Here is a 21,283-nt window from a genome sequence, read left to right as displayed (position 1 = left end):
TTTTCTTATTTTTTATTTATCAACGGTTATTCTTTCATCTTTTCTGATATATTTTATTTTTAATAAATATAATTTTATTTTATATATTAATCAAATAACATTATAACATAATATCACATATTTAATCACCTACAATGTAATATCATATATATTTAATAAATACGTAAATAGATGTGATCGCATGTTTACGTTAGTTATTTATAAAGTAAATAAAACTAATTTTTCTATTTTTAAACTAAACAAGACATGTATTTTTAACTGTTTACTTTTAAAACAATAAATTATAATTAAAACTGTATAATTCGTTTTATATGAAAAATATTTTTTTTTAAATTCATTTGAAAAATAAAAAGATATATTCAATCTATTTCAAAAAAGGGTATATTCGTGAAAACAAATTGAAAAACAGTTTGGCTTTATTTTTTTTTGTTTTTGAAAAAATATTTGTTGTTTGGTAAGAATGAAAAAAAAAAGAGAAAGCAAACGAAAAGTCACGTGATGGCGTGTGGGGGCAGAATAGCGTGATTCTCACGCGTGATAAGGAAGAGTTTTTGAATACCTGACGGAGAGAGAATATAAAGGGACAAATGCATCCGCAGTTTTAGATGAAATCAGGAGCGTTGGTTTTATTGTAGAGAGAAGGAAGCGGTGAAGAAAACAGATTTGTTGAGTTCTGTGTTGTATTTGTACTGAGAGAGAGGGTTTGGTAAAATCAATTGTTTATACTATTTACTCATCCAACAAACAAAGATATATAAAGCCAGAAAAACCATCTTTTTTCATTGTTGTTTCTCTACTCTGCTTCTTCAGGTTTTAGGAGCGGAGAATCCACACTCAGAAACATGTCTGGAATCGCCCGTGGACGTCTTGCTGAGGAGCGAAAATCATGGCGGAAGAACCATCCACATGTTCGTATCGTTTAATTTTTCCCTAATTTTTTTCTCTGCTTATTTCTCTTCAATTTTGTATTCTACTTCCGTTACAATCTATGTTTGTTTCTCTTAATTTAGGGTTTCGTTGCCAAACCGGAAACTCTCCCTGATGGCACCGTCAATTTGATGGTCTGGCATTGCACTATTCCTGGCAAGACTGGGGTGCGTTATTTTCTCTTCTTATTGTATCCCCTCCTCCTCCATGCCCTTTATCTGCGTTTATCTTCAATGCTAGCATGAACTATCTTTGACTTCTATCAAATTTTTTTCTCGGTGCTCGTCTCCTAGAGGTTTACGGATTGGAAGTAAACTATAGGTCTTGATCCGGATTCAGTTTGCTTAACATGCTAGTAATGGTGTGCCCTCTATGACTTTTGTGCTTTAGAGCCTTACATGTCATGACAGGTGCTTTTCTTATCAGTTTTAATCGAATTGTTGGTGGTATGGAGAGCAGATATGTAAGTTTGTGGGGGCGCATAGTTTGAGGATGGTAAAGTTATTTGGAACTCTTCTAGCTGTGTGATGCTTCAGGCTTAAACCTTAGATATAAATTTGATAGTAAAGGCACATGATAAACCATTTTTTTAGTAGGCTTTGTACTTCTAACATATTTCTCATGCTAAGGATTGAACATCTCAAAAGTGTGATTATGGTAGAACCTGATAGCCCATAACCATGAATGGGATAAACTTCTAATGACTTTGATGTCATCTTAAAAAATTGAAAACCGATAATCTCAAGTGATAGACTAGATATTTGTGGGTGGTCCGATAATGATCTTATAGTGGATGATACATTTTAAGAAATGAATGGTGAAGTTCAGATCTAAGTTGTCTTGCTCTGACTCAAATTTGATGATGGGAATACAAGTGTGTTTCGTACCTCACTTTATAAGAATGTGTTGATCCAAGAACCCTGGGCAAGCATAGAATTTAATAAGGACGATTGAAGCTGAGCTAGAAGAATTGGTCATGCTTTTCCAAAGCTAGATATGCTGGATTGACGTGATATTGATTACCATTACTTAAAAAAAACAGGAATGTAGAGAGAAACAAACTGATGAAGGCTATGTGCTCTAATTACTGTTTCAGTTTTCTGTATAGATCACCACCGGCATTGAAGAAGAAACATCACCATCAATATTTCTAGTGAAAGCCATGCTAAAGGGTCGACGTGCTCTGGTACCATGATATTAAACACCGATAAACTGATTTTATTAGTATAGTCGAGGATACAGACAGGATAGTGAAACTCTGTTTACAGAAAACCACTTATATATATACTTGTGCGTGTATTTAATGACAGAGCAAATTTACAGAATAAGTTAGTCATATCTGTTTAACTGAAACATTTCACTAACCACATAGGAAACAAATATACATGTTTGTGTATTTAAATATATATGTTTAGAGACAGAGCAAATTTACAGAATAAGTTAGTCATATCTTTTTAACTGAAACATTTCACTAACCACATAGGAAACAAATATACATGTGTGTATTTAAATATATATGTTTAGAGACAGAGCAAATTTACAGAATAAGTTAGTCATATCTGTTTAACTAAAACATTTCACTAACCACATAGGAAACAAATTATAGTGACTGCCTCAAACAGTTACTCTACGTCAGAACAAAAACAGACAACTGTAAGAACATAAACAACCAGTAGCATTGTCTAACAGAAGATACGCTGGCAATATTAAACTGAATAGTAATAGTACTAAAAACTAAATAAAGTTTAACATATAATATTGAATTTATATAATAAACTAATATAGTAAATGAAAGTTTTCTGAATAGTGACTCTCCCACTATATTGATTGTGTGGTCTGCTTCTCTGTATTGCTATCCAATATTTAAAACACCGTAAGGGTCTTAAGTCCTGTACGTGGGTATTTAGCTATATATTGGTTAATAGTCAACATATTAAGCTTGAAAAAAGAGTAACAGCATCTCCCATGAGATGATTTGTGTGCTGTTTTTTTTTTTTCCATTATCTGGGCCATTAAGTGAAAGATATGATTTTATGGCTCTTATATCTGCTTATTGTCTTGACTTTTATATGCTTGTTCGTTCACAGTGGCATTTGTGCCTTCTAGGATGTCCTGTTTTTTATATTTTGTCATGTGATTGGACGAATTTTCAACTTATAACTTATTACCAAAATATAGAGAGCAGGATAGAAAACAAAAAGTGGGACAGTGAAGTGTTTTAGATTAAGTGTGATGCATTTTAGTACGCATTGATTTTGGAATCTAGTAAGGTTTAAATGAGTGTGATATATTAACAAATCTACCAAAGAAATATAGTTTCAACACTTAACCTACCAATGATTTTATTGGGGATGATTATTATTAATGATGCTTATCGTAGTAGTCAATTGTGTTGAACAGTGGCCTTTATATCGTGCTGCAGCACCCTGCTACTCCTCTAAGGGCCTTTAATACGCGTAGCCATCACGGGGCTTTCACGTCTAAAATCATGGCGATTTCACGTCTAAAATCATGGCGACGGTCTTTTTTCATATACCATATTTATTTGCTGTTTGCCGCTAGTGTTTAACTCAGGCCACGTGCTAGTTGGCCGTGAGAAAGGGGGGTCAAAAAGGTGACCTGATTCACACCAGACGAAGACTTTTGGAAACCTAACTAACAACGCTGAACGGTTTATCTGTTTTAAACTTTAGCCACTTGTGATTTAGAACAATTACAACAGCGTGTTTTGACTGAAGTTTCATAGATTTAGTATTAGAATAAAATATCTTAATTAAAATGTTTTAAAATTTAAAGCGTAAACTAGTAACGCAAGGCCAGAACATACCTACTATTGTTTAATATCAAATAGAAAATATTTGATTGATTAATTTATGTGTTATAATTTCTTTACTTGATTTATCGTTTGAAATCTTTTACTAACTAAACATTTTAAAATCTGTTATAGCTTTTCAAATACAGATTATTCATTAATATATAATAAATTTAATAGTGGACTAGTTATTATAAATTTTGTTATTGTTCTATTATATTGTAATAGATGACATCCTCTTATCTGCTATAGGTAGCTTACTATTGACCTTTTGCATTTAACATGGTCAAGGTCATGGAAATTACTCAAAATATTTTATCCCTTAGAGCTTATGCTAGTGCATCATGCTCGATGACTTCGAATATCTTGGATTAGACTTGCATATGAATGAGCAAGACGCTTGTTTATTTCATTGAAATTATTCTGTATGTCGTTTGTTGCAGACTGATTGGGAGGGTGGATATTTCCCACTGACGATGCATTTCAGTGAAGATTACCCTAGCAAGCCTCCAAAGTGTAAATTCCCTCAAGGTTTCTTTCACCCTAATGTGTATCCATCTGGAACTGTTTGCTTGTCTATACTTAATGAAGATAGTGTAAGTATATCCTTCTTATAATTGCATGATGTTAGTTGAATTCTTTCAAGTCAATGACATCTTCAAGCTTGTATTATGTTATTCCACATGCTTTTCAGTGTATACATATATATTTATAGAATCATTCTTTTACATTTAGGGCTGGAGACCAGCTATAACAGTGAAGCAGATTCTTGTGGGCATCCAAGACTTGCTTGATCAACCTAATCCTGCTGATCCTGCTCAGACAGAGGGTTATCATCTATTCATCCAGGTAGCTAACCTGACAAACGCCACGCACTTTACCGGGAATTGTATCACTATACTTGTTTTCGAAGAGTAAAGGAAGTAGTATAATTTTCTAACTTTATGAATATGCAGTCCATGCTCACGCAGGCACTAATAATTGTTAATATACTCGCACTTCGTGTGGGATCTTTTTTCATTGAACATAGTGCAATATGAGAAAGTGAGTCCTTATAAATATTTGTTTGTGCAGGATGCGACTGAATATAAGAGAAGAGTCCGGCAGCAGGCAAAGCAATACCCACCTCTTGTCTAGTTCTATATTTGTTCACTTTAGGAAACTATTCTAGTATGTTAGTTGTTGTCAGTTATTTATTGTTCCGTGTTGAAACTGTTCTGTGATTGTTAGCTGCCATAATATGCAGACTCCATGGTTTTAACTATTTCTGCTTCCTCTCAGGTCTGGATAACGTGTTAATATATTACAATGTGAAAGTCAACCAATAATACTTGTTGGCGACACTTTCTGTGCCTCATGTTAGCTGCTACATTTCTATGTGAATGGATAAATTTACTGTTATGAATTATATGATATTATGACTCCTACAGTGGTACTTTCTGTTCTGAATTTCTTGTTTCTATACTGATATCAAACCTATTAGCCAATTGATTTGTCCTTTATCACTGAAAACTTTCTATTTAAGTGATGGCACATGCTGAGTGGGGTATATGCTAGTTATTGACATGTTAGTTTTTCGTCATTCACGGTGTTGAAAGGTATGTATGACGTAAATTCACGTGACGATACCTGAATGTGATTTGAATCTTAGAAAGGGAATTGGAGTTGCTACGTTTGATGTTATTGCCTGGCTACAAAATGCTTATATTCTAATTACAGAAGATCAATTAACCTTTATATTATTGCTTTGAATGGCTTATTGTTGATGCCGAAATGTAATTGGATAAGTAAGCTTCCCATTTCTGGTGTTTGAGTGCTGCCTGCCAGTTCATAAATTGTAGAACGATAGCCTATGGATTTTCGTTGAACTTAGACTATGAAAGCCTTCGATGTGGATAGAAGATGCGTGCACAAGTACCAGAGACTCTATATTAGGTTTTGTATATATCAATTTGTTAAAAGCAAAAAACACACTTGGTGCGTAAATCTATTTTTGTTTGAAGAAAATAGAAACGACTTCGCGATATTAAGAAAATGATTTAAATCTAATTTAATCACAAAATTAATTTAAATAAGATAGGATATGCATTTATCTATATATTAATTTTTTTTCATATTTTTAGATAAAATATATAATTTTAAGAGAAAAGAATTATTATAAAAATAATGTGACATTTTAATAAAGTTTTAGTCATTCACCGTATTAAGTTATCTCTCATAATAATAACATAGATTTTTATCATAACAAAAATAACTTATAAAAATAATATAGCAGTTTTATCATAATACAAAAATAAAATTGGAAAATTAAAATTTCCTCTTCTTACTATGACATTATTTTCTGGTATTTCTAAATTTAAAACTTCCATAAACCACCAATTTCAAACATTTTCTTAAAATTGATAATATATTTAAAGAAAAATATGTAAGTGATTAACCTAGATTAACCTCGATTATAAGAGAATTATTTGTCCAGATCTCGAATTGAGAAGAATGTTATGTTAGAAGACTACGTTAATGGTAATACGTGACAATTTTCTACTGAAAGGTCACGTATCCAAATGGGACAACATAAATAAACTCAGAAAATAGTATTTGAGGAACAACAGACTATAGTGGATGGAGAAAATGAATTAGACAGAAAAAACAGTAAATATTCTTAACTTATACTTGTTACAGAAATAGGAACAGGCAATTAAAAAAAATAGTAATACCAATTTGAAATCTATGTACATTTATGAAAATAGAAACAATTTATCTGCTATGTTACGTCAACATGAATATAGTATAAGATATCATATTAAATGAATCCCACAATTATTGATATAGAAAACCCTATTAAAATTCCTTTGTTATCACATAAGAACTTTTAAACTCCCAAAGTTTCCAGGCATAACTTGTTTTATTTAAATTCCTTAATTAAACTTCACTATTTACTATTCTATTTTCATTATTGGAAGTGAGGGGTCAGTGGAGTCAGCCAACGATGTTTATTTATCATAAATTACTACCTCCTTTTGTTTATCGTAAAAAAACCAAAATAATTTCATAATATTCTATCTACAATAAACTTTTCATATGAGAAAAATATAAGGTAATCAGAAGTCATTCACTAATTAAAGTTATATTTTGAAAAGTATAATTACATGAAGTAAAAATAGTTAAAATTGTTTATATTAGATATTTCAACAAGTCACTTTCATTTAAAATAATTGGAAAAAATTGTAATTGTCAAATAGTAATAAAAAATAATAATTTTTTAATTATTAATTTTTGATAATTTTTTTTACAAATTAATATAATATTTTTTAAATAACTTTATTTATTTATTTTTATTTTTCTATATTTAAAACTATTTAAAAAATGTGACCTAAAGTTATAAAAAAAATTATTAAAATTTAGTTGTCAGAATATATTTTCCACAAAAAAAAAAATATGTAGTTTCAAAGTGGTGTTCTTATTTTATTCAACTTACTAGAAATATTAAGCTTGAAATCTCAAACCAAACACAAACTACATTAGTCAGAAGTTCTGATCGGAATGCAACAAAAAACGAGAAACACCACGGAGGGCAAAAGTGGTGTCAAGGAGTGGTTGTGGTTTCTTGAGCTTTGGAATGTTTGATCTGAATGAGTTCCTGAATCAATTCCTTCATGTTGTTGTGCGAAGAGCCACCATCCATTATAGCTCTCTTTGCAGCATCGCTTAGCGTCTTCGCTCTTTTCCTCAGTTCCTCACTCTTCTCCTTCATCATCGCACCAATGGCGTTTCCAATGTCTACTCCTTTCACAATTTCACTCCCAAACTCGTTCCAGTTTCTCCACTCTTTCGCCCCCACCGGCACTCCAATTTTCAGCACATCCACCACCAGCTTCTCATTGAAAAAATGCTCCGCAAACAGAGGCCACGTCACCATCGGCAACCCCGCATTCACGCTTTCCACCACCGTGTTCCAACCGCAGTGACTAACCAATCCTCCGATCGCAGGATTCTCCAGTATCAGCAACTGCGGCGCCCAACCCCATATCAGATACCCTTTCTTGCTTTCCTTCATTCTCTTCTCAAACTCTTCCAAAAACTTCTCTCCTTCTCCACCCTCACCGTTTTTCCTCACCACCCAAATGAAATCTTTCCCAGAATCTTCAAGTGCACGCGCGATTTCAACAAGCTGGGAGTAAGGAAACTTGTTCATGCTCCCAAAACTCACGTACAAAACAGAGCTCTCTTCCTTCGTGTTGAGCCACTCATGCCACCCTTCTTCTCCTTCTTCCTCTTTAGCGTACCCACGTGCAGCCTTATCGGAAGCATCCTGGTTCGCCCACAACGAAACCGGTCCAATTCCCCAACTCTTGGTCCCCATCACGCCCTTGTAGTGCTCGTAGTAACCACTCTCGAGGTCGTAGAAACTGTTGAAAAGAGACCCGTAGCTCTTTTTTTCTGACTCCTTAATCGTCTTCATCAACTCCGTGTACTGGTTCGGAGATCTGAGCCAATCCGGCAACTGCAACCGCGTCATCTCCAACCTGTCGGGCAACCCAGGTAACACAAACCGGTCGGTGTCGGATTTCGCTGCCAGATGGGGTGCGTACTGCTCCACAACGTGCGCAGCGGAGCGAGCGAGATAACTTGCGCCGTGAAACATGATCCTGGGAATGCGGAGCTTGGCGGCGGCTTCCGCAGTCCAGGGGTGGAACATGTCGGTGACGATGAAGTCGGGTCGGAGGTCGTGGAATAGTTGTTCGAAGCGAGGTTGGAGAATGGCGAGAGCCATGTAGATTCTGGGGGTCATCTCGCGGGGCGTGTCGACGTTGAAGGCTTCGATCCCCGGCGGAAGCCCCACTTGGGCGGCGGGGAAGGTGACCAAGTGCGTTCTGATGGGGCGGCCGCGAGCGGAGTCGAGGTCTACGGACTTCTGAAAAACGGTGGCGTTTTGTGGGGTGGTTATTATGGTGACGTCTACGCCATTCATGGCAAAGAGCCTGGCCATGTCCACCAGAGGAATTATGTGACTAGTCGACAGAAAAGGAAGGAAAATTGACTTTAGCTCACTCTCTTTCCCCATCGCTATGGCCACTTCTGGTCTCTTCACAATATTATTCAATTCATGATCCTCTAATATATACACTGCAATCTCTCAACATTCACACTATTTGTCGGCTGCTCTAATCAGTTTCCTAAACTCAACTTAAATTACTCTTTTAATCTCGTGCAAACAAAAAGAAAACTAATAAAACAAACAGATGAAAAGTTTGAGTTTTGTAATTCCTTTTGCAACAAAATGGATACTTTTTAATTCATCCCTTCAAAAGAAAATTTGGAACAGCTGAAAATAACTCTTCTCGAAAAGTTTAGTATCAGTTAGAATAATATAACATTATTAGTGATTATATAATAAAATTTTGAATTTATGATGTTTTTCCGTCTTGCAAAGAAAATTTAGATCAAACGAAAATAACTCGTCTTAAAATATTTCATATCAGTTAGAGTAATATAAGATAAATATTAGTGTCTATATAATAAATTTTAAATTTATGATATAAAAAATTTGGAACAGACGAGAATATCTCGTCTTGAAAAGTTTGGTATCGATTAAAGTAATATAGAACAAGTGCTAGTGATTATATAATAAATTTTAAATTTATGATATTTTTCATCTTAATCAAATACACTTTGTATTTTTTTTTCCTGTAATAGAGTCTTCTAATATATGAATTTTATTTTTAATTTGAAAATTGTGAGTGTACTTGAGATAGAAAAAAACATGAAAAAATAGTATATGTGTTATAAATTTGTTTACATAGTGTTATTATTTTGCGGTCATATTTTTTTGATTTTGAAGTTTTTATATTATATTTTTATGTTTTCTGTATTTTTTTATAAATGGAGTGATTCTTGAATATAAATACATTAATATTCTGAATTGATCTGCGTTCTTTTCAGCACAACCAATATTTTTATTCTATTATGACATTAAAGTGTATTGTAATTTGGGTAATTCTAGGGGATGGACTTATACGATGAGATTAATGATTGCAGTTATAATTGAGTTGAAAAAATGTTCTTGTGATGGTGAAGGGGTGGAGCACGAGTGAATCGAGGCCATCCTTTGGAATATAATATTGAATGGAGTATAGATTTTGTTATTATAATAATAAGTGTATGTGTGAGAGTGACTCGTGTCTCGTGTTGGGTACGTGTCGACATAGAATGTTCTGTAAGCTATATACATTAAGAACCACAAAACATCATATGTATTGGAATTTTACTCAAAAAAATGTTTTTGTTGCACTGAATGAGTGGAGCCCGAGTGAATCGAGGGCTTATTTTAGAATATATTGAATTAACTTTACATTTTATTAATAAAAATGTGAGAGCACTCGTGGTTCCCGTGGGTAATTGTACTACCACCTGTGGCCAGAATCTTTCATTTAGGTTCACGTTGAACGCCTTGCATGTTCAAATCTTAATTTTTATTTACTACTTTTAAATATTTTTTTAGTTTCTTAAATTTGATATAAAATTTAAATTTATCTTCATTTCAAATTCTGATACAATTTATTTTTTAAATTTTAAAAAGTGAATAAATGTAAAATTATAATTTAATTGAAAAAAAAATTATATGTGAAAGAATGTTTTAAGTTATTTATATTTTTGAAACTTTTTTATTTAAATGTGAACACCACTAAACTTATAAAAAATTAATTTATTTATATTAAAATAAATATATATTGAAAAAAAAAACAATTTCAAATCAAAAACTATATTGCCATTAAAAAAATTTGATTTCAATTTTAAATACTACAAATATATTTAATTTCTCTATTTATTTTCATCACTTTTAAAATTCATTCTTTACAGCTAATGAAAAAATCATAACTTTTATTACAAACAATGCAAAATTATTTTTGAAAAATTCAACATTAATTATTTATTATGTAAATAAAATTCTTTGTAGAAACTTATTAAATAGTAATTGTGGGACTTAGTAACTATTTCTTTAACATGAATAATGAGCATATTATAACCATGATACTGTAATCAATAATGTAGATGTAGAGAATGTGGCTCCCACAAAATACAAAATAGATACTTCTGTTGTGTGCCTATTAATTAACATAAAATACTATAATTTTTACTTTAGTTAAAGGTTTTACACAAACCTACATATGTATAATGAATTGTTTGTTTGATTGCATATAACGAACTCTGTCGGAAAACCAGGAGATTAGGTGTGTGGGTGGAAGAGTACAATACGTGTGTGGGTGGAAGAGTACAGTATGTTAATATGGTTAAATAATAATTAATGTGTATTGATTTTATTAATTTTATATAAAAATTAAAATAATTAAATTTATTAATTAAAAAATATAAATTTATATAATAAACTTTATAAACGACAAATATTTTTGTGAAATTGTTAAATAATCATTGTAGGATACAAATAAGTACTTTAATTGTTTAATTATTTTCTTTTTTATTTTTTATATATTTTAACACTATTTTTTTGTTAGTTTTTTTATTAATTTAAATTTTTTATATTTAATTATATTTTAATTTTTAATAACAATAAAATGCATTTATTTTATTATTTAATTGTTTTTTTAATTTTTATTTGTTAGCATTAAATAAAATATGGGTCTTGTTAATCAGCGTCTAACACTGATTAAGGTAATTAATATGCATTGAATTCTATAAAAAATACATAGGTAAGTGTAATATTAAATTAAATTTGACATAATCATCATTAATGTAATTTTATTTTATTTAAAAGACAAAAATGTTCATAATTGTTATACACGTGTGTTTCATATTTTATGTAAGGTTCATCGATAAAAGTTAAAAAATAATTATATAATAAAATAACTATGTTTTAAGGTTGTTAAAAATTAAATATAAAGAAGTTTAAATTAATAGTACAATCATAAAAAAATAGTTTTAAATATCTACAAAACTTATAAAAAAAACAAAAATAATATATTTTAGTAGAGACCTTAAAAATTTCAAAATCATTTTTTCTGTATCAGTAGGTTATTGTTTAAAAATTTAAAAAGGTGTTTTTATTTTTATAAAAATTATTATATGTATTTATACTATCTTAATTAATATATTTAATTATTTCAATTTTCAAATGTAAAATTGAAGAAATCAATACAAATTAATTATCTTTAACCAGTACCCTAAATCCTAAGGATACTGGTTAGTATTCTCCATAAATATTAAACGTAATTTAACAATATTTATAAATATTTTTGTAATTTAAATAAAATAAAATTGTATTAATCATCATTAACTCAAACTTTCCTTAATATCAAATTTAACTATAAATTTTTACAAAATTCAATACACATTGATTATACTTTGAATTATAATACTAATTAGCCCAAAAATAACATATAATATTTAAAATGAGTTAGAGGATACAGTTTCCCACGACTCAATTTTTGTAAGGATTTATTATGACATTCATTTCCATTTCGGTAGTAAATTCTTAAGTGGGTGATTTTATTTTCGTGCATTTGAATCTGGTGTTTATTCTGGCAAATTAGTATTGTATTAAATGTGTCAATGCTTTGTGTTTTTTTATTATTTTATTTTATTTTAAATAATAAAAAGTTGTCATGCGGGAAACTAGTGTTCTGTTACATGATAGTATGATGTTATATGACAGTGCTAAAAAATCACTTTGACACAGATAAAATTTTATTTTAAAAAATAAATAAAAAATATAAGAAATTACGAGTGACACATCTCTAACGTAAAAAAATTATGAGTAATTACATCAAATCTCTCAAAACAAAATCAATGTTAAAACGTATAAAAATAAAGAAACTTATTTAAGATTTAAAAAAGAAAAAGATAAATTACATAATGTAACCTTTTTGTTTTAAGATTACGAATAAACGATATTAGTTGTTGATTTCTCAATAGACACGTTTATTTACTTCGTAATTTTTTCTTAAACTGTATTTTTTTTTTTAATTTTGTATTCAAAAATTGGTTTCGTTATTTTAAAAGCAACTAAAGTCGTTTATCAAATTAAAATTAAAAAAAATTGATAGCATAAACATTTAAAATAAAATAAAATAAAAACTACTTTTAAAATGCAAAACCAAATTTTCAGTACATAATTACCTATTTCAAAATAAATGGTAAATTGGAAAATAATTCATTCAGAAATCAGTAACCAATTTCTCCATGTAATTAAAAAATCAAAACTCATGTGGAGAAAACGGTTCTCCCATTCCGTTTCTCAACATGAACATTAAAATGTGAAATTATGATAGATAATTTTACACTTAGGTAACCTTTTGGGTTATTAAAAGAAGTTTATCTAATGAAGTAATTGTAAATACAGGATGATAAATTCATTCTATTTATATTAACAAGGTTAAACTTAGATAAAACTTAATTAACTTAAATTTTTGTTCTCAATAATTAATAACAATTTGTGATCACATTGAGAAAATATTTTAAACTTGTAATATGTTAAAAAATAATAACTTTTTATAAGTTATAATTAAACTATGTACGAATTAATTTATAAATATTTTCTTGTATTATTTTTCAAAAAATATATTTTTTATGTTTTACATGAACCAATCACTTTTTATGGCATTCCTTTCTTCTTATATTGAAAGTTGTTCAAATAAAGTATTTTTATCTCTTTATGTGAGTTTTAATGTTGGTTCTATAATTGAATAGTTGTTATGAATAAGAGATGATATCAAAGTAAACTAGATGCGAATTCGAGAATCTTATACTTAAAGTAAAGATTTATCTTCTTATTTATATTTCATGTGTCTACATTTTTTCTCAATTTTTAAACCACTTTTTATGACTCAGATCATTTGCTGGAATCCTTCAAACTCAAATAGTCCATTTAACTTCCAAAGTGCATTTCCTTTAATTAAATCCATATTTCAATACATATTATGATTTAATAATCTACTATCTAATTAGTTTTTTCCTTCTTCAATTTCAGATTGAGTATTCCAAAATATTTTTGAAATGTGTTAAAAACATATTTCAAATTAATTATTTTCAAAGGTATTTTCAAATTCAAAAATATTTTTCTGAACATCAAAATTGGAAAGATTAAAGAAGAGGATGTGTAGAGATTTTATTATATTTTTAACCAAGAGTAGTTTGAAAATTGTAGATTTTTTGAGTGTAGAAAAAAAAAAGAGCAGTGCAGGAAGAAATTGTCCTGCAAAATATTTTAGTAGCATCGCAATGCCTCTTCGTTTATGGGCCAAGCCCACTCGAGCCTAATACGCTACAAAAAAATTTCAAAGCCCACAAACCGAATAAAACAATTGAGAAAAAAATAAACCAAAATTCTAGGGCTCGTCGCGTGTGAATTGAATTCCATGGACGACATGGCTGCCTACTACTCACAGCCCCAACCGGCGGGCCTTCTCACTTACCACCAGTACTATCAACCGCCGCCTCCGCAACCTCCTCCGCTGTTGGCGGTGGTACCACCGCCTCCCGGAGCGGTTGTCCCGCCGGCGCACCACGGGCATCCGCCGTACGTGGCTCAGCATCAACAGCAAGCGGTGTTCGGTTCTTACGGCGCTCCTCAACCCTCCACGAACGAGGTTCGCACCCTCTTCGTCGCTGGCCTCCCAGAAGATGTCAAGCCCCGCGAAATCTACAATCTTTTCCACGAATTTCCCGGTTACGAGTCTTCACATCTCCGGAGTCCCACCAATTCGTCTCAGGTTCATTGCAATTTTAATTTCTTGGGTTTCTTAGTTTATGAAATGATGCGAATCTTTCTCTGATGTTGTTTTCTTGTCTTGACAGCCTTTTGCTTTTGCTGTGTTCGCCAGTCAGCAGTCAGCAATCATGGCAATGCATGCTCTGAATGTGAAGATCTTGTCGTAACATTATTGTTTGTTACATGTTTTGCTTATTGACATCAAATGCATTTCTCTTCGCGTGGCTTTAATTGTTTTGATTAATGTGGTTTGCAGGGGATGGTGTTTGATCTTGAAAAGGGCTCCACTCTATTTATTGATCTTGCAAAATCAAACTCTAGATCCAAACGCACTAGGATAGGTATGTGTTTTTATCAGTTCTAAACTCCATTCAAGGATTTCTGTTGTTATTTTTAATATATTTCAGATCTTCCAGTTGAATTGTATTGATTGATTGACCTTTACAAACAGATGATGAGAGAACCGGTGCCGATAAGAAAGCTAGAAGTCTTACATCATCATGGATCACTCCCGATTCTGGTAAGATGTTGTTAGTTTGAAACTTGGTGCGTTGTTGTCTGTATATGTAGGTTGTTTGAAGTTTCTTTTCCCCCAGTTTACTGTTGTTGTGTTATGTTCAGTTCATCGTTTATTCTGTTGCTTTGAGGTCAGTTAACTATTGATCACACCAAGGACACTTTTACCTATGAGCTCACATTACACATGTTTTGCACTCTTCGGCACTAGCAGGTGTTAGCAGCATTCACATGCCTGGAATGGGTAATCCTGCTTTCAACACGAACACGTTTGGTTATCCACCTGCACAAAGGTCATCTGCACTACTTAATCACGGTTTATTATGTGGAAGTTGATTGCTTCTATATTTGAAAAAGCACATTTTCCAAACTTACAGTGTTAGTTTGAGCTTCCCATAGAACTCTCCCAATTAGAAGAAAATAACTAATGTGTTTTAAGTAACGGTAATTATTTTCAGATTAACCCTTTTATTTGTTGCAATCTCATCTGATTATTTGTTTCTTTGTTCTTGGTAATAGTCTTGGTAGTGCTGATGGGAGTGCTGTGAATGATGGTCGATACCTGAATATGGTTAGTGTTGTAAATGCTCAATTTATATGTTTTATGCATCACCTTAAAAAGATTTCCAGTATGATTTGCTTCAGTTGGTTATATATCCTTGTTAAACTGAAAGTGCTCTTTTGTTTGGAAACATGTCTCAATTTTTTGATTCTGGTAATCTTTAACTGAAGTCAAAATTTGGAAGTCAATATTTTTTCCCTTTAGATGGCTTGGAGAAAAGCTACTCCTAAAATAATGTTTCATCTCTTTTGTTTTAGTATATATCTTTGGAAATAAGAGGTCTGATTTTCATTTCTATTCTATTTGATTTTTTAACGTGGTAACAATATACAGAAGAACGTATAGAAATATAGTTATAATTAAGCCATACATTATGCTCCCCTTTGCCTCTATTATACAAACAGCATCGTTCTATTGTTAGTTCTAGTAATTGAATAACAGTGTGTTCGGTTCACAAAGGGGCTATCCTTTATAATTTTAATAGAGGATACGAAAGTAAAATATATTTTTTGGACATTTTGGTATATAAAAGAATTCTCTTTCACACTCGCAACATTGGAGGGGTGAAATAGGAGAGATGAGATTTTAGCTGTCTTATTTCCCTTCTCCAAAGCATTGAACCAAAGAACATAAAATTAAATAGTTCCCCACCCGTCTCCAGCCTCTTCTAGTCTTGTTTTCTTGACTACCAAGTATTGGATGGTCCTTGGGGTGTAATATGCTTTAAGTGGGGATACAAACTGGTGTGGAAGTAAGATGTAAGCTAATAGTTTCTATTCTCTGGTTCAACAGTTCCGCAAGGGATTGGAGCTTACTTTGGCTATACCCTTGGGTGCAAATTTTATCTCTTTTATTTGTAATCTTCACGAACTTTGTTTCTAGACTGTGTTGAAACTTCTGTATAATGTTCAGGTCCTTTAGTTCTTTGATTAGGCTGTTCAACTTCAACATTATAATGCTTTACATGATAGTATAGAAGTAACTTTTGGAGATTGCCTGATACTTATCTCGTAAAGCTATTCTTCATTCACACACCCCACATATAGCCATTTGTTTGCCATTGATGAAATGTGCTCTTATGCAAATATGCAATATATAAGTCAATATGTTTCTCATGTTTAAGTATCATGGTCTTCCTCCATGTCATATGTATTTGACAGTACCTTATTTAATCTTAGGACTACAGATTTCCTCAGTAATTGTTTTGTTTCTTATCTTATATGTTGACAGAAGAAGTCTTCAGCTCCTTACATTCCTCAAAACTCAACCCCGTGTGCAACTTTATTTGTAGCAAATCTGGGGCCATCTTGTAATGAACAAGAGCTAATGCAAGTGTTTTCTAGGTTGGTAGACATATACGCATGAGGTGTTTTTGCATTATTAAAATATGTGGAAGTTGAATTTAATTTTGTTTTTATATAAAATTTTACATCAGATTCCATGGATTTTTGAAACTGAAGATGCAGAGCACATACGGGGCGCCAGTAGCATTTGTTGATTTCCAGGTTTCTTTTTGTTATTTTATTTTGCTCTGGATATAACCATAAATGGGTGTATTTTATCACTCAGCATCTTGAAAGCCAGCATACATTACGTGATACAGTTACAGGGATATGGTGGAATGCAAAAAATAGTAAAGTACGACAAGGTTTAGATGCTTTAACAAAAATTTATATATAGTATTTGTGAAGAGACATTCACATTACGAATTGCTCATTAATACATTAACGTATCAATAATCAATGTATAATTATCACAGTTGCATATCTTTCCCCTATCCATATCGGAGTATTTTCTTTTACAATGGACATGTCACAAAAAATATACAATTTCCCTGCCCAAGCTAGAATGTCATAATAAAAACATCACTAGTCCAAACAAAAATTGTATTTTTTGGTCCATAAATCTGAGAATGACAAGCCCTTGTTCTACGTTTGGAAGAGACACTCATTGTTTGCAATATACATTATTGGGTGTCTTTTAACAATAAAAAAACTACATGAGATACAGAACAGTGTCTCGAGCCATATCGAGGGAGTAATATATGTATGTCTTGAGCCATAGATACAGAACAGCAGTCACTAAAGTATATACTGTATATGTGCAGGATGCCAATAGCTCAACTGAAGCTCTAAACAGTTTGCAAGGCACAATTCTTCACTCTTCGCAAACTGGCGAGGGAATGCGTTTAGAGTATCCTTTGGTCACCTGAGCTTTTGTTCTCATTTGCTTCTGTTATTTTTTTGTGTGATTTTGGTAGTGGTTGAATCTTATCACTGATCCAATGTTTGGCATTGCTTAATAAGAATCTTAGATATGCAAAATCGCGGATGGGCATGCGAAAGAAGCCAAAGTAACTTACATGCTGGAAAATTAGAAAATGGAGAAAGGTGAAAGAAAACACGAGAATCAGTCACGATGCCTTCGGGCAGCACAATGAGTTGTTATTTGCGGCTACAACAGAGAATGGAAGCTGGGGTTGCCTTCATCCCAAATCCATAATTTGCACAACTTGTTCACTGTTTTGAAAATAGAAAATAGGACACAAGTTAAATGCTTGTTGTTCAACAGTCATCGATCATGTTCTCGTCTATTCTATCTACCTGTAAATTTATATAAAACTACCTTTTACTTTTACTTTTACAGCTCTTGGAAACACTGATAAAAGTATTATTAATTTCATTTGTATTTTATCTTTTGTTCTTGGGGTAATCTGTTTGGTGTACTTTATCTTTGTATATTATAGCTTATAGCTTGTAAATTTGATAGTGAAACTTTATAGGTAAAACATTTGTCAATTTAGATGGACTCATTGCCATGGATTGTTATATTCATTTTATTGCTTTCAACGATACGCAGTCGTTGGTATACTATTTAGAGGATATTTAATTAGAACATTAATTTATTTTTAAAGATATTTAATTAAAATTAACTAATATTTAACATTAGTTTTATACTATTTTAAGTTAGATCCAAATTTCTAATAAACAACTTTTAATCCGTGAAAATTGATGTCTTAACCTAATTTTAGTTTAACATAAATGATTGAAACATTTTCTTATTGAATTTCTGTATTTTCATTGAATTTCTTAACTTTTCTATTGAATTTCTATAACCTAATTATACTATTTCATTGAATTTCTAAATTTTCTTAACTGAAATAAGTACTTTAGTTCTTAGTTGAAAAATAATTTAAACAATAGTGTCTCTTATGATTTCGTGTATGTTTGCATAACTTTTATTGAAAATATATTTTTAGATTAAATTCTCTTATGATTGATTTATGCAAAAGTGAAATGGTAGAAAAATTTCATAATTTTTGGTCAAGGAACATTCTGGATTCGATATAATACAAAGTTTTATAGTATACGTGATTTTTAACCATAAATGATTCTATACCCACACCCACAATTTGTTGAAGAGAGAAAAAAAAAACACACGAATGTAGGAAAGTGCATCTGATATATTTCTTCACAACCACCAAAATAGTAATAATTTTATATAGTGAAATGCACAATTGATCATGTGATCATGCAAAAAGAAAAGTTGAAGAGTCTATGGTATGAGTCATGACACAATTGTCGCGATCCATTTGTTTTCTAATTTTGATATTTTGTTCCTCAATATATTTCTATTCTTTATGTAAGAGTAATACTTAGCAACAGTCTTTTATTATTGTATTAATTAACCTCTTGTTAATTTCATTACCTTCTTTGAAAAGGCCACACCACGGGTTAACTTCTTAATCTAATCACCCAAATAATTTATGTTTTCTTACTCACTCCTACTACTGCAGTGGTCCCCTACACGTGAGACATACATTCACGAGAGAAATATTTACATATGAGAGTTGTTTTTGTTATTTATCCGAGTTCAAAAATAATATTAAATTAATATAATTATTTTTATAATATCATGATATATGTAAAAAATAAAGATAATAATAAAATATTTTAAAATATGAAAAATTAATTGGAACGATTCGTAACTTATAATTTAGAAGCTCTCAAAATAAAACATTTGAACTATCTTACTTAATATTAACCAAAATAATTTATATAGTAATCAAATAAAGGTTTAATTATTGATTTACTCCTCCAATTTGTTGTTTTGATTTATTTTGCTGCACTTATTATTTTCTGGTTTCATTTAAACATTCAATTTTTAAATAGATTCAATTTAGTTTCCTTATTATTGATTTAATTTAGTTATTTCCTTTTTAAAATATCTAATTTTGTCTCTCCAATTTGTAATTAAATGTATTTGCACATGTTAAAATAAATTTTTGGAATTTATACATTAAATTAGTTTACCTAAATGTAAAAGATTTGAATATTTAGGTGAGGTGTAAAAAATTAAATAACTTGAATATTTAGATTAAGTGAATTAATGTATAAATTATAAAAGAAATATTTTAACATATTGTAATTGAGTTTAATTACTTATTTGGTCTCAAATCGAAAATAACAAAATTGGATCATTTTAAAAATGAAAAGACTAGACTAAATCAAAAATAATAAAGAAGCTAAATTGAACATTTTTAAAGAATTGTAAAACTACATTGAACAACAAAATAAAAGGAGAAACAAAATAACAAATTAAATGAATAAATTACTTATTAAACATCATATTGCCAGCAACATGTTAGCATCGTCAAAAATACTCATAAAACTACTTGTATTCTTTTAAGTGTAAACATGGATTATAGTAAAATAAATTAAAAAAATAAAATCTTGTTTCACGTGTTTTATAAAAGAAAAAATTGAAGTTACAAATAAAATATAATTAAATAAACTAAATTTGATATATATTTTTTTTAAGGATACAATAATATAGGTAAATGTAATGCTCACGTAAAGTGAGTAATTTAAAAAAGCAAAAATGAAAAGTCAACCTTAACTGTGTTGATTTTAATTGATATCACCCAGGAGCATTGATTGGACATAACAAAAACCAGAAAGTTAAGTCCAGCCAATTTTCACCGACATTTGACTTTTCCTTCAACAGTGAAAGAAGCAGCCACATTAAGGTTAAGAGTAACGTTAACATCCCTACGATAGGGTATGTGTCCTACAAAAACAACCCAAATCTAAAAACTTGCTCATTATTTTTTTCTCTATTAAATCAGTTTCCACATTTTCCGACACTTCTACCATTTCTTCCAACTACCAGGTTTGGTCGTGTCGCTAAGTGCATGCATTATTCACTCTTTTTTTCTTTTCTTTTTTCTTCTGAAACATCGAAAAAGTCAGAACACGTTTCTAGCCTCTACTTACTGATACCTAGCTACTACCCTACTATATACTATTACTATTTTTTTTTTTAATTTTTCAATTAATGTGATATTTGCATGTTTTCATATGTTCACTATCGTATTTTTTATTTTTTGTTTTTTCTAACAGTCCTTTTAGATCTTATATTTTCAAATTGATATTGAATAGTAGGACTATTTTTAATAAATTAATATAAATTGTAAATTTATATTAAAAATGTATATTTTAATTAGAAGTTCAATAATTAGTTTTCTAACACGAAAATGATTAAGGACTTATTACTTTTAACAGACAATACATGATTTAAAACAAACAGAGCGTATATTAATGCTAACCTGTCAGGAAAATATATATCATTTACTTCTTTGCAATCTTGAATAAAACATAACCGTAAATTTCATGAACATTTAAAAAAAACATATTCGATCATGTATTTTAAGCTTCTACCTGTAAAATATGTATAATGAATA

General features: G+C 30.6%; 3 protein-coding genes across 7 annotated transcripts; 2 read left to right on the top strand and 1 right to left on the bottom strand.

Moving 5' to 3' along the window:
- Positions 1-573: 573 nt before the first annotated feature.
- Positions 574-5,162, top strand: LOC114174091 (SUMO-conjugating enzyme SCE1). 2 transcript variants are annotated; one of them, XM_028058840.1, is made up of 6 exons: positions 574-706; positions 811-908; positions 1,011-1,094; positions 4,183-4,335; positions 4,475-4,588; positions 4,814-5,162. In XM_028058840.1, the coding sequence occupies exons 2-6, from the start codon at positions 843-845 to the stop codon at positions 4,874-4,876; spliced, it is 480 nt and encodes a 159-aa protein (XP_027914641.1). In that variant the 5' UTR covers positions 574-706; positions 811-842; the 3' UTR covers positions 4,877-5,162. The 2 variants fall into 2 exon arrangements, with proteins under 2 accessions (XP_027914641.1, XP_027914640.1); XM_028058839.1 differs by having other exon boundaries at positions 706-908.
- A 2,015-nt stretch (positions 5,163-7,177) lies between these two features.
- LOC114174625 (soyasapogenol B glucuronide galactosyltransferase-like) lies at positions 7,178-9,842 on the bottom strand. The gene is made up of 2 exons (XM_028059453.1): positions 9,756-9,842; positions 7,178-8,870 (listed from the first exon to the last, which is right to left on the bottom strand). The coding sequence occupies exons 1-2, from the start codon at positions 9,840-9,842 to the stop codon at positions 7,323-7,325; spliced, it is 1,635 nt and encodes a 544-aa protein (XP_027915254.1). The 3' UTR covers positions 7,178-7,322.
- A 4,229-nt stretch (positions 9,843-14,071) lies between these two features.
- On the top strand, positions 14,072-18,338 carry LOC114166636 (U2 small nuclear ribonucleoprotein B''). Of its 4 annotated transcripts, none has more exons than XM_028051414.1 (10): positions 14,072-14,463; positions 14,549-14,611; positions 14,719-14,803; positions 14,914-14,982; positions 15,193-15,271; positions 15,498-15,549; positions 16,774-16,883; positions 16,976-17,045; positions 17,648-17,733; positions 17,855-18,338. In XM_028051414.1, the coding sequence occupies exons 1-10, from the start codon at positions 14,110-14,112 to the stop codon at positions 17,895-17,897; spliced, it is 1,011 nt and encodes a 336-aa protein (XP_027907215.1). In that variant the 5' UTR covers positions 14,072-14,109; the 3' UTR covers positions 17,898-18,338. The 4 variants fall into 4 exon arrangements, with proteins under 4 accessions (XP_027907215.1, XP_027907206.1, XP_027907193.1 ...); XM_028051405.1 differs by having other exon boundaries at positions 15,190-15,271; XM_028051392.1 differs by having other exon boundaries at positions 15,190-15,271; positions 16,771-16,883.
- Positions 18,339-21,283: the final 2,945 nt, after the last annotated feature.

Source organism: Vigna unguiculata, chromosome 2, assembly GCF_004118075.2.
Source record: "Vigna unguiculata cultivar IT97K-499-35 chromosome 2, ASM411807v1, whole genome shotgun sequence".
In the NCBI taxonomy this organism is placed as follows: domain Eukaryota; kingdom Viridiplantae; phylum Streptophyta; class Magnoliopsida; order Fabales; family Fabaceae; genus Vigna; species Vigna unguiculata.
This window is presented reverse-complemented; position numbering and strand designations above follow the sequence as displayed.

Excerpts from the sequence above, each read along its gene's own strand:
- LOC114174091 (XM_028058840.1), top strand. The coding sequence starts at position 843 with ATGTCTGGAATCGCCCGTGGACGTCTTGCTGAGGAGCGAAAATCATGG. Across the intron at positions 909-1,010 it reads GGCGGAAGAACCATCCACAT|GGTTTCGTTGCCAAACCGGA; the intron begins GTTCGTATCGTT and ends CTCTTAATTTAG. Across the intron at positions 1,095-4,182 it reads CTATTCCTGGCAAGACTGGG|ACTGATTGGGAGGGTGGATA; the intron begins GTGCGTTATTTT and ends CGTTTGTTGCAG.
- LOC114174625 (XM_028059453.1), bottom strand. The coding sequence starts at position 9,842 with ATGGCCTCGATTCACTCGTGCTCCACCCCTTCACCATCACAAGAACAT. Across the intron at positions 8,871-9,755 it reads CTGCAATCATTAATCTCATC|ATTGCAGTGTATATATTAGA; the intron begins GTATAAGTCCAT and ends GAATGTTGAGAG.
- LOC114166636 (XM_028051392.1), top strand. The coding sequence starts at position 14,110 with ATGGACGACATGGCTGCCTACTACTCACAGCCCCAACCGGCGGGCCTT. Across the intron at positions 14,612-14,718 it reads TGGCAATGCATGCTCTGAAT|GGGATGGTGTTTGATCTTGA; the intron begins GTGAAGATCTTG and ends TGTGGTTTGCAG. Across the intron at positions 17,046-17,647 it reads TAGCATTTGTTGATTTCCAG|GATGCCAATAGCTCAACTGA; the intron begins GTTTCTTTTTGT and ends GTATATGTGCAG.